General features: G+C 41.6%; 1 protein-coding gene and 1 long non-coding RNA gene across 4 annotated transcripts in view; one reads left to right on the top strand and one right to left on the bottom strand.

Moving 5' to 3' along the window:
* The window catches only part of atxn7l2a (ataxin 7-like 2a), a 74,975-nt gene that overhangs the window by 55,487 nt on the left and 7,416 nt on the right, over positions 1–12,072 (bottom strand). For 2 of the 3 annotated variants that reach the window (XR_009796887.1, XM_061833174.1), the window contains exon 3: positions 6,211–6,565. Coding sequence is in view for 1 of the 3 variants with exons in the window: in XM_061833174.1 (XP_061689158.1) it covers positions 6,211–6,565 (355 nt within the window). In the remaining 2 variants the exon portion in view is untranslated. The remainder of the gene's footprint in view (positions 1–6,210; positions 6,566–12,072) is intronic. The other variant, XR_009796888.1, reaches the window with a different exon arrangement.
* On the top strand, positions 2,108–9,900 carry LOC133507764 (uncharacterized). Its single transcript, XR_009796889.1, has 2 exons — positions 2,108–5,133; positions 6,963–9,900. It is a non-coding gene; the product is annotated as an uncharacterized LOC133507764 (long non-coding RNA).

The raw sequence follows: 12,072 nt of genomic DNA, 5'->3' as shown, positions 1-12,072 counted from the left end.
AGTACATCCAGATGCGACGTAGGGCAAAAGTAGAGGTGGCAAAGGCTAAACAATAGGCATAAGAAGACATGTACACTAGGTTGGACACGAAAGAAGGAGAAAAGGATGTCTACAGGTTGGCCAGACAGAGGGATAGAGATGGGAAGGATGTGCAGCAGGTAGGATGTGCAGCAGGTAAGGGTGATTAAGGATAGAGATGGAAATGTGTTGACTGGTGCCAGTACTGTGCTAAATAGATGGAAAAAATACTTTGAGAAGTTGATGAATGAAGAAAATGAGAGAGAAGGAAGAGTTGAAGAGGCAAATGTGAAGGACCAGGAAGTGGCAATGATTAGTAAGGGTGAAGTCAGAAAGGCACTACAAAGGATGAAAAATGGAAAGGCAGTTGGTCCTGATGACATACCGGTGGAGGTATGGAAGCAATTTGGAGAGATGGCTGCGGAGTTTTTGACCAACTTATTCAACAGAATACGAGCAGGCGAAAAGATGCCTGAAGAAGGAAGGAAAAGTGTTCTAGTTCCCATTTTTAAGAACAAAGCCAATGTTCAGAGCTGTGGGAATTATAGAGGAATAAAGTTGATGAGCCACACAATGAAGTTAAGGAAGGAGATTTGGTGGTGGAACCCCAATATGTACAGGAAGTGATAATGGGAAAGAGGTTAGCAAAAAACAAATGGGACACAGCACTGAGAGGAGGTGAAAGGAATACATTGAGATGAGATGTAGGGAAGAGGTAGAGGTGGCTAAGGCTAAACAAGAGCCATCTGTCAACATTTCCACTTGGTTGGACACGAAAGAAGGAGAAAAGGGTTTCTAGAGGTTGGCCAAACAGGGATACAGTAGCAGGTTATGGGTGATTCGGGATAGAGATGGAAATGTGTTGACTGGTGACAGTAATGTGCTAAATAGATGTAAAGAATACCTTGAGAAGTTGATGAACGAACAAAATGAGAGAGAAGGAAGGATAGAAGAGTTCCCATTTTTAAGAACAAAGGTAAGGAATAAAGTTGATGAGCCACACAATGAAGTTATGGGAAAGAGTAGTAGAGGCTAGACTCAGGACAGAAGTAAGTATCTGCAAGCAACAGTATGGTTTCATGCCAAGAAAGAGTACCACAGATGCATTATTTTCCTTGAGGATGTCAGCGGAAAAGTATAGAGAAGGTCAGAAGGAGCTACATTGTGTCTTTGTGGATCTAGAGAAAGCCTATGACAGAGTACCAAGAGAGGAACTGTGGTACTGCATGCGTAAGTCTGGCATAGCGGAGAAATATGTTAGAATAGTACAGGACATGTATGATGGCAGCAGAATAATGGTGAGGTGTGCCTTAGGTGTGACAGAAGAATTTAAGGTGTAGGTGGGACTGCATCAGGGATCAGCTCTGAGCCCCTTCCTGTTTGCAGTGGTAATGGATAGGCTGACAGATGAGGTTAGACTGGAATCCCCTTGGACCATGATGTTCGCAGATGATATTGTGATATGCAGTGAAAGCAGGGAGCATGCAGAGGAACAATTAGAAAGATGTAGACATGCACTGGAAAGGAGAGGAATGAAGATTAGCCGAAGTACAACAGAATATATGTGCGTGAATGAGAAAGGTGGAGGGGGAAGAGTGCGGCTACAGGGAGAAGAGATAGCAAGGGTGGAGGACTTCAAATATTTAGGGTCAACAATCCAGAGCAATGGTGAGTGTGGTAAGGAAGTGAAGAAACAGGTCCAAGCAGATTGGAAAAGCTGACAGAAGGTGTCTGGTGTGTTATGTGACAGAAGAGTCTATGCTAGGATGAAGGGGCAAAGTTTACAAAACAGTGGTTAGGCCAGCCATAATGTACGGATTAGAGACGGTGGCAATGAAGAAACCACAGGAAGCAGAACTGGAGGTAGCAGAAATGAAGATGTTGATGTTCTCGCTCGGAGTGAGCAGGTTGGATAGGATTAGTAATAAGATCATTAGAGGGACAGCCAAAGTTGGATGTTTTGGAGACAAAATTCGAGAGAGCAGACTTTGATGGTTTGGACATGTTCAGAGAAGAGAGAGTCAGTATATTGGTGGAAGGGTGCTGAGGATGGCGCTGCCAGGCAAAAGAGCGAGAGGAAGACCAAAGAGAAGGCTTATGGATGTGGTGAGGGAAGATATGAGAGCAGTTGGGGTTGGAGAGGAAGATGCAGAAGATAGGCTAAGATGGAAAAAGATGACACGCTTTGGCAACCCCTAACGGGACAAGTCGAAAGTAAAAGAAGAAATTTGTCATCTTACGAGCGTCTGTACTATGGTCAATTTGCCTTTGTATAATGGTGTCAAGGATGTCAACACAATGAACACAAGAAAGGAACTGGAACTTTAGTTTAATATGGAAGGACTTCAGCAAACAGCAGTCAATTCGGCCTATGAGATTTAGACGTCTGCAAGAAAGCAAAAGGTTAAGCTGAAACTGTAGGAGCTTCATCTTCAATATAACAATGAGCCCCAAGCTTGCATCTCAATCAACAAAAAATATTTTAACTTGAGTCCAGCCAGAACCCAAACTTAAAGGGGAAAATATTTTTCAAACAACATGTACAGAAGTGTTCAAAATTAAAGCAGTCCAATTTGATTTACCATAATAACTCATATTTTCACGATATATTTTATATTCTATATACTCCTAACCGCACTTACGTCGCACATAGACCTCCAAGTTATCAGACTCCGCATCATTCCGCCCGAAGAACCATCTGAATATTCAACATTAATTCCAGCCACAGGTTCAAATCTGTATGGAGGTATTCCTCCGTCTTCCTGATCAACCGATATTGCTATTTCTTCATCAGATTAGGATAAATACGAGAAATCAGTGCTGGGCATAAATGCTGTCCCATGTAATCGAGCTTTTGTTGCAGCACGGTACATATCACATTCGTGCACATAGGTCATGTGACTCACAAAAATGGTTGCGCCCCTGAAAATTCTTAATTGTCGATAATCTTCTCAAAACACTATTAAATAAGAGAGGATTTAACATCACATTGTCAGAATAGGGTACATATTACATAACCTATTGGATACACTGTTCATGCAAAGCACTGGTTTTCCCTTTAGGTAAGTAAGTTTCTTTCGGTATGTCCCGTGAGGGGTCGCCCCAGCATAAAATCTCAGATGAAAGCTCATATTTGTTTGACAGTTTTTATGCCAAATGCCCTTCCTGAAGCGACCTCTTTTTGGGAGTAGAGGCCCCAGTGAGATACGAACTCACAACCCCTAGTTTACCAAACCAATGCACTAACCACTGAGCTATGGGGCCTCAGTAAATATTTGTTTAGTGATTCAAAGAATTGGTAAATCCTAGAAACAAAAATTTGTGCAAAACAGTTTTGAGTTTGTAAAGTCAACGGCAGACTGCTATTTTTTTAACACACCTCTTTCAACAAATTACCCAATTGCACAGCCTTAAGAGTGTGTATATCACTCATGCAAGGTCACGTTGGTTTTCTGATAATCTACTGCACCTACTGGAAACCTGTTTGACATGTAGCAATAAAAAATATACTGAAAATGTGGATTAATCTGGTGAGTCACTTTGGACTGCTATCATTTTGATCACTACTTTATGTGCCGCGTCCAAACAGTCTTCTAATTAATATTGCTTTCATGATGTACATATTAAAAAGATGAATTCATCAATTCTCATGCATGTCTGGGGCTACAATGTCAGCCCTATGCTGTAGACCTGAATTGCCAAACCTGCTCTTGCATTTGCGTTACAAACGTGACATGACCAAACCTTAAAAATGGAGTTGCAGACTCCCTGTGTATGTTGCAATTGTAAAGGGTTGATGTAATTATGATTCGAGAGCTGCCACCTCTGAATAACTAAAATATGGTCACGATGTGTTGATGGTTTGCACTTTAAATAATTATATCATCAACCTGTAGTTACCGCTAGGTATCACCACATACTTTCAGGTTTGGTCACAGGATATTCGCAACACAAGCAAAAGAGCAGTTGTGATATTTCAGCTGACACCAGAGGGTGATATTGCAAAACATGTTCGGCCTCTTATGTGAATTAAAATTGAAGAAATCTGTTCAATTATTATTCCACAAATGTGATGTTAATCAAAATACCCTGTTTAGACACATGGGAGCAAATACAACGTTCTTGCAATAATACAGTGGTACCTTGACAAATGAGTAACTTCACATACGAGTTTTCCGAGATACGAGCCATGACACTGAATATTTGTTTTGCTTTGTCTTGAGCCAGGAATCGAAGTACGAGCCGCAGGTAGCACGAGCAGCGATCGGTAAGATGCCGAGATGCACAGCTTCCATTCAGCTTTTCGCACTTCACTGTGTCTTTCCACGTATGCACCTCGGCTCGATAGTATCTCTTTGCAGCTGTGCTCGCATTTGTTTTTATTTAGCATTTATGGAAGGTATTTTAGTCAATTTGAACCATGTGGATAAAGAAAGCATGTTTTTGGGAAAGCGATGAGAAGAAGATGTCACTGGAATTAAAGCACGAAATATAAAACCATGGACAAGGTGAACGAATGAGCGACTTGGCAAAGAGGTATGACCGTTCTACATCTATGATATGTACAATTCTCAAGCAAAAGGAATTCAAGTCGATAACCCTTCTACATCTATGATATGTATAATTCTCAAGCAAAAGGAATCCAAGTTGATAACGCCAGCTAAAGAGATGAACATTATTTCTAAGCTACGGACCTCCATTGATGAGAACATAGAGAATCTGCTGCTGACGTGGCAGGGGGAAATATATCTCACAGGAGACATGGTAACAGAAGCTATCGTTTTTGAGAAGGCAGGCACACTCATCTAAGATTTGTCGGAGGAGACCCAAGTCACATCAGTGGACGAGGGATTACAGAAACCTTTTAAAGCCAGCCGGGGCTGATTTTAAAATTTTAGGAAAAGGACTGGGATGTACACTGTCTTCAGGCATGGTGAGAGTGCTTGTTCTGATGTGAAGCCAGCTGAAGAATATGTGACAACTTTTGCAGAACTTATCGAAGCTAAAGGATACATCACTCAGCAAGTCTGAAACGGCAACGGTTGTTCTGAAAGAGGATGAAGAGGAGGACATACATAACACCAGAAGAGACAAAGATGCCAGGCCACAACCGAGGTAAGGACTCTAGCATTCAAAAATCCCAGAGCCTTCAAAACATAATTTTAAAATACTGCAGGTTATGAGGAGGGCTAATCCAAGGGTCACTACGCAGTTTTCGTGGAGTAGGTAAACCTTGTCTTTGGTGCTGCAGTCAATAAATTTCTTTTGCGAGAAAAACCTGCCTTTGCAAGCCTTTCTCATCCTCAACAATGCTCCAGCTCACTCACTGAACCTCGAAAAAGACCTCTCCGAAGAATTTAATTTGGGTTCACCATCTACCATCAAACCTATCCTTTAGCCAATAGACCAACCGGTTACATCTAAATTCAAAAAGTTGTTCACCAGGGATCTGCTCCGACGCTACTTTGAGGTGATTGAAAACACTAACCTCACAGTTTGTAAATTCTGAAAGGACCACTATAATATTGTGACATGCCTCAGGCTTATTTATATGGCCTGGCAACGTGAATAAACATGGACTTTTTCATCTGCGTGGAGGAAATTGTGGCCTGCGGCAATGTCTGAAAGGGACAGTAAAGGATTTGAAGCTGAACCTGAAGTGCCAGAGGAGTAGATTTTGTCACTTGGAGAGTGTATAGGCCTCGAAGTGGATGAAGGGGACGTCAACGAACTCGTCTAGCAGTACTCCGAGGAGCTGATGACTGAGGAATTAAAGGAGTTACAGAAAAATTTTAAAATGGTGTGGGATTTTGGGGGCTGAATGGGATTGATCGCATTTACATTAATTTCAATTGGGAAATTCACTTTGTCATACAAGCAAATTGAAGTACGAGCTCGGACACAGAATGAATTAACCTCGTATGTCAAGCTACAAATGTATATCAATAAATTATGTGAGGGCTTAACTTGAAAACCAATTCAAAAAAACCCAAACCAACAACACGTTTTAGGGTCTGCACACTTAAGCAACCAGATGTATTGCAGATTTTTATCCCACATCTGAGCCCAAGTTTTGTTGTTGAATTTTGACTGGCAGTGGTGTGTTCATTTGTAATAGTTACGGTATTGAGAGTAATGTCAAGATATCAAATCACTGCTCACTCCTTCATATCCACCCCTCTCTATTCTTACCGTGCTCCTTCCTTTGTGTTTTTGATGGGTCTGTGCTGCGGGGGTGTAGACGGGGCTTGTGATGATGGTCTACCTGAACTGCCACCTTGGCCTCGAGCATCCCATGATGAAGCAGGAATGGGATTGTTCCCCTGAGAAGGAGAATAGCTGTGATGGGTCCTCTGCTGGGGCTGGGGTGGCGGGGAGCATATTCGAGCATAATGTTTGGACAGAGGTCCATGTCTCCTCTCGCAGTGCTTCTCGAATGCTTGCGGCTTCACTACTTGACCACAGTGGCTACACACCACAAGGTAGAAGTCATCGTAGCCAGGGTAAAGGCCAAAGATTGACATGTCTGTTAGAAGAACCCAGAGGACTGTTAAGGGACAAACAATGACAAATGGGCATCTGTGTCGTCAAATGATTGCCATGATATATATATAGATAGATAGATAGATAGATAGATAGATAGATAGAGAGAGAGAGAGAGAGAGAGAGAGAGAGAGAGAGAGAGAGAGAGAGAGAGAGAGAGAGAGAGAAGAGAGAAAGAGAGAAAGAGAGAGAGAAGCGAGAAAGAGAGAGAGAGAGAGAGAGATATGCACACACACACACACACACACACCGTAATTTGTGTATAATGCACAATATTTTCTCAAAATATTATATTTCGGTATAGATTAACGATAAAAAGAAAACCACATTGTATAGTCGTATACATGTACAATTCAAAATTATATTCAATGTCTTATGTTACACATTTATATGCATTACAGTAATCCATCCATTATCCAAGCTGCTTCTCCTCACAAGGGTCACGGGAGAGCCGGAGCCTAATCCAGCCACCTTCAGGCGAAAGGCGACCTACACCCTGAAATGGTTGCCAGTCAGTTGCAGGGCAGATATCAATGCAATCACTGAGCGGAAATCGATCCCACACTGCCCACACCAAAGTCAGGCGTGTGTACCACGACACCACCAGTGACCATTACGGTAATTTGCGCCGCCAACCTGAGATTTCTGACCTGCTCACAAGAGTTTGCCATTTTACGATCATTAGCGTAGCATTTTTGTTGCTACTGCACCAAACATCAGAAACGGTTGCCCATGAGTTTGTTTCAACTTAAAGTAAGACAAAAAAAATGTCGAAAAGGGGTGGTTATGCAGCGGCTTTTAAAAGAAAAGTGACATCACTCCTGCCGAAGAAGTGGGCAACCGTGAAGCTGTGCGCCACTTCAAAGTGGCTGAATCAAATGTGAGTTTGTGGACGAAGGCGAAGGAGAAAATAATCCATCAAAAAGCATATGGAAGAGTTTTGAGATGTGGGAGAGTTACACAGTTCCCAGAGATGGAGGAAGAGTATGGAGTTAGGTCGCTATCAAAAAAATAGCTCAAATTACATGTAAACAAGCGTAATGGGCATATATAAAAAAAGCAATTAAAAAGCTTGCTTTTTTAATGCGCTTATTACGCTCGTTTATAAGTAGTTTGATCTTGAGTTATTTTGATAGCGACCTGACGCCCTGGAACATCTGCTACGGATTGTACCCAACCAGAAGGCAAGAGGCTGCGCTATTAGCATTGTGGAGATTCGCCTCAAAGCACTGAAAATTCTTCTTTTTCTTTCGGCTTGTCCCGTTAGGGGTCACTACAGCGTGTCATCTTTTTCCATCTAAGCCTATCTCGTGCATCCTCCTCTCTAACACTCACTGTCCTCATGTCCTCCCTTTCCAACATCCATCAACCTTTTCTTTGGTCTTATTTTCGCTCTTTTGCCTGGCAGCTCCATCCTCAGCACCCTTTTACCAATATACTCACTCTCTCACCTCTGAACGTGTCCAAACCATCGAAGTCTGCTCTCTCACTCCCCTTGTCTCCAAAACATCCACTGACAATAATGAGGAATAAAGGGAACCAAGACTCTTGGGATTCAAAAAATGTTTCCTCACTATTGCCATGGATGGCACAGAGGACGACATACTATGAGAGGAAGATGGGATCACTGTTCACGATGCAATGCAGGAAGCACCAGTACTGGAACAAGTCATCAATGATGAGTTCCACAGCGATGCACCAAAGGTAGCTACTATGGCTCTTTTTCACATTGGAGAGGAATCAGATGCTTATTTTGAAGGCTTGGCCAAGGATGTGTAATGTATCTGATGAACTGCATGATGCACAAAGATTTAATGCAAAAAAATATTTCTCTCTTCTTAAACAGTGTTTATTTATTTAGGACTGTAATACGTGTTATTAAAAGTATCATAAAATGTGATGCCATCACTGAGCATTTATTTTAGTTGGTTGAAAGATTCTGTTCTGACAATTACAGGGACCAGAAGCGTGTCCTGTGGGCTTGTCCTGAGATTTTCAGTATTATTGCTACATCAGTACATACTTGCAAAGATAATAATTAATGACCGTTGTACAGACAATTTTTGGAAAAACAATCCAAGTACAAACAAAAGTACAAAATAGCAAAATAGAAAACAGATACTCCCTAATAATATTTTGAACAAATGGATAACACCAAATTGGTGGTGCGTATTTTTGTGAAAACTTCCACAAGCTTCTGACAGTACTCTGCTGCAATCCTGGCCCATTATTCCTGACAGAACTGGTATAACAGAATCAGGTTTCGTTGATTGCTGTGCTCGCGCACACCTTTTCAGAACTGCCAACAAATTTTTGATGGGATTCAGATTAGGACATTGTGATGGCAACTCCAAGGCATTGACTTATCCGGGTCAAATTTTAACCATTTTGGTAGTATGCTTTGGGTCATTGTGCATTTGAAAGACCCATTTGCGCCCAAGTTATAGCTTGCTGGATGTCTTGAGATGTTGCCTTCATAACGCGATGGAATGTACTTTCTTGATGATGCTGTCTATTTTATGAGACGCTCCAGTTCCTGCAACAGCAAAACAGCCCAACAACATGACGGTGCCACCGCCATGCTTCATAGTTGGTATGGAGTTCTCAGGTCTCCAAGCTTCCCCCTTTTTTCTTCCAGATGTAACATTGGTCATTATGGCTAAACAATTAATTTAATCAGACCATAGGACGTCTCCAGAAGTTTAAATCTTTGTCCTTGTGTCTTTTTGCAAACTGTAATCTGGATTTTTTTATTTTTCTCTAGGAGTAATGGCTTCGTTCTCGGTGAGTGGTCTTTCAGGCAATGTCAGTGTAGGACTCGTTTCACTGTGGATAGTGACACAGTTTCCAGCTTCATTCAGCATCTTCACCAAGTCTTTAGTGTATGTTCTGGGCTTGATTCACACATTTCGGAACAAAGCACATTAATTTCCGAGAGACAGAGCCCTTCTTTTTCCAGAGCGGTGAGATGGCTGGACATTCCTATGATGTTTATATTAGCGTATAATTTGTTTGAAGAGATGACTGTGGCAGTTTCAAACATGTGGAAAGTGTACTCAAGGATGATCCAGACTTGTGGAGCTCCATGATTCGCTCTCTGATTTCCTAGCCGATTTCTTTTGGTTTTCCCATGATTTAAAACAAGGAAGCAGAGTGTAAGAGGAGTAGCCTTTAATACAACCATAGGTGTGCTGTCAATTAACACACGTCAGTTAACCTTTCAGGAGTTAAAAGCCATTACATCATCTGGGCTTCCCGATGTTTTTTCAAATCATTGTACTTTTTGTGTATGTAAACTTGAGACCTCTTAGAAAACAATATAAAATTAGAAAAATTAGATTTTTTTTTTCATTATTGTGGGATTGAACAAAATTTAATAGTTTTGGTGATTATGACTGACCGGAAACATGAGCGCCGTGTATTTGTCTAGGCTGCTCCCTGAATTTTCAAAGACTACAGTCTGTGCAATCAAAACATCTTTGAAATCCTAATTTTGCCTCGGTGGTACACTTTTTCAGTGATTTTACCAAAGGCCTCATGCACTTAAATGTCAATCGCCGAGGCAGTTTTGGTCAATCACATGGAACCCCTACCAAAGAAAGATGTCAGCCTATCATCAATCTTGTCGCTTAATTAAGGTGTGGCCAATACTTCGATCACGCGCATCGATTGAATGAGTCACTGCGTATGTGCATATTAAGCTGCGTTCGAGCAAGTTGGTCTCCTATTAACTGTGTCTCAGTTTCTCCACAGCAGTCAAAGCGATGCACACCCCCCACCTCAGTTGTGATGAGACACTCAAGAGACCGCCCACGCGTTGATAGATTTTGAGAGGATGGGTGCTTAAAAAGTAGATCTTAGGGTAAAAAAGTGTGGCGCCCCCTGATATAGAAGCATATATGGAACCGCATTTTGTTTTCCTCGCCAGATCTGCGATGCAATTCGCCCGGTGAATATGGAAGCTTGGGTAGCTCTATAGCTCCATTGGGAATGCATTCGCACAGCCAAGTCTCTCAAGCACAGGGCGGCGGAACGACTGAAGTCTTTGCTGGTCGTTATCTGGAGATTAAGCTAATCTATTTTGTTGGGAAAGGAGTGTAAATTTGCAAGATGAATTGACAGGAGTGTCAACCTGTGTCCTCTCCTGCAGAGTTTCACTTAAATTCTTCCTCATGTCCCCTTGAGGCATGTTTGCCTCCACGCTACATAGAGTGCAGATGCTGTTGTCGCTCAGGTGAATAACGTGGGGGGAAAAGACTCAGCAAATTTATGAGTTTTTGAAAAAAACTCCAGGGAAGACTCTCTTGATGGTTAGAAAGTCATCTCACATGCACTTGAGTCCAGAGACGACCGATAAACACAAAAACATAAACAATACTAGGAAGCACCGTATCGAGGCTATCACATGAGTAAGCGCCATCTTGTTTTTCTATAGAATTAACTGAAACTCAAGGTCCACAGTAGGAGCCCCAAACCTTCAAGATTTGAAGATTGCTTGGGTGTTGGAATGAGCAAAAATCATTCCAGAGAAATTGATGCAACTACTTTCTACATACAGGAGGCATATTGAACCTGTCGCTGAAAACCAAGGTTTTTGCAGAATCCACTAAATAAATACCAGTTGGCTTGTTCAATACTGTGTCATTTCACATTACACACAACTTCATTTCTGAGCTAATTTGTTCTCCTGTCTTCATATTGGCTTACTTGGGTTGTTCCCAACATCTGGTGAAATGTTTATGTCAATAGCACCTTTGTAAATAAATGTGGTCAGAAAAATGGTGACTTGTTAAATACTTGTTTCAGCTGCTTTATGTAGACATTTATACACATATCCAGAGGCTCCAAAAGAGTAATTAAACTACTTGCGTGTAACTCATGAATAACTTATGATTTTAAAGAAAGTATTACCGTATTTTCCGGACTGTAAGTCACTTTTTGTTTTTGTTTTTTTTCCATAGTTTGGCCGGGGGTGCAGCTTATAGTCTGGAGCGATTTACGTGTGAAATTATTAACATATTATTGCCGATAAATCATTTCACATGTTATTTTCACACTAAAAAGAGAAATCATATTCTGCACATTACAAGCTGCAAGTAGTAAAATATGCAGCCGAAAAGGGTAATCGAGCAGCAGGAAGAAAGTTTGAAGTTAGCAAGAAACTTGTAAGGGACTGGCAAAAAACAGAGGTTACACTTAGTGAAATGAAGAAAAGAAAAAAAAAGCCAATCACTGGCTAAAAGCTAGGTGGCCACAGCTAGAGGAACAAGTCCGTACATGGGCGCTTGAACAACATGCTGCCGGGAGAGGCCTGTCAACAGTGCAGTTGCGTCTCCAAGCCCAAGTATTTGCCAAGAAGATGAATATAAATTACTTTGTAGGACCTTATTGGTGTTATCGCTTCATGCAACGCAATCGCCTCTCTGTCAGACCAAGGAAAACGATGTCCCAAAAACTGCCAGAAGACTTAGAAGTCAAGGCTGACATGAGTTCATTGAGAAGCATTTAAGT

This window comes from Syngnathoides biaculeatus, chromosome 10 (assembly GCF_019802595.1).
Source record: "Syngnathoides biaculeatus isolate LvHL_M chromosome 10, ASM1980259v1, whole genome shotgun sequence".
Lineage (NCBI taxonomy): Eukaryota > Metazoa > Chordata > Actinopteri > Syngnathiformes > Syngnathidae > Syngnathoides > Syngnathoides biaculeatus.
Note: the sequence above shows the minus strand (reverse complement) of the source record. Positions and strands in the feature narration are given on the sequence as shown.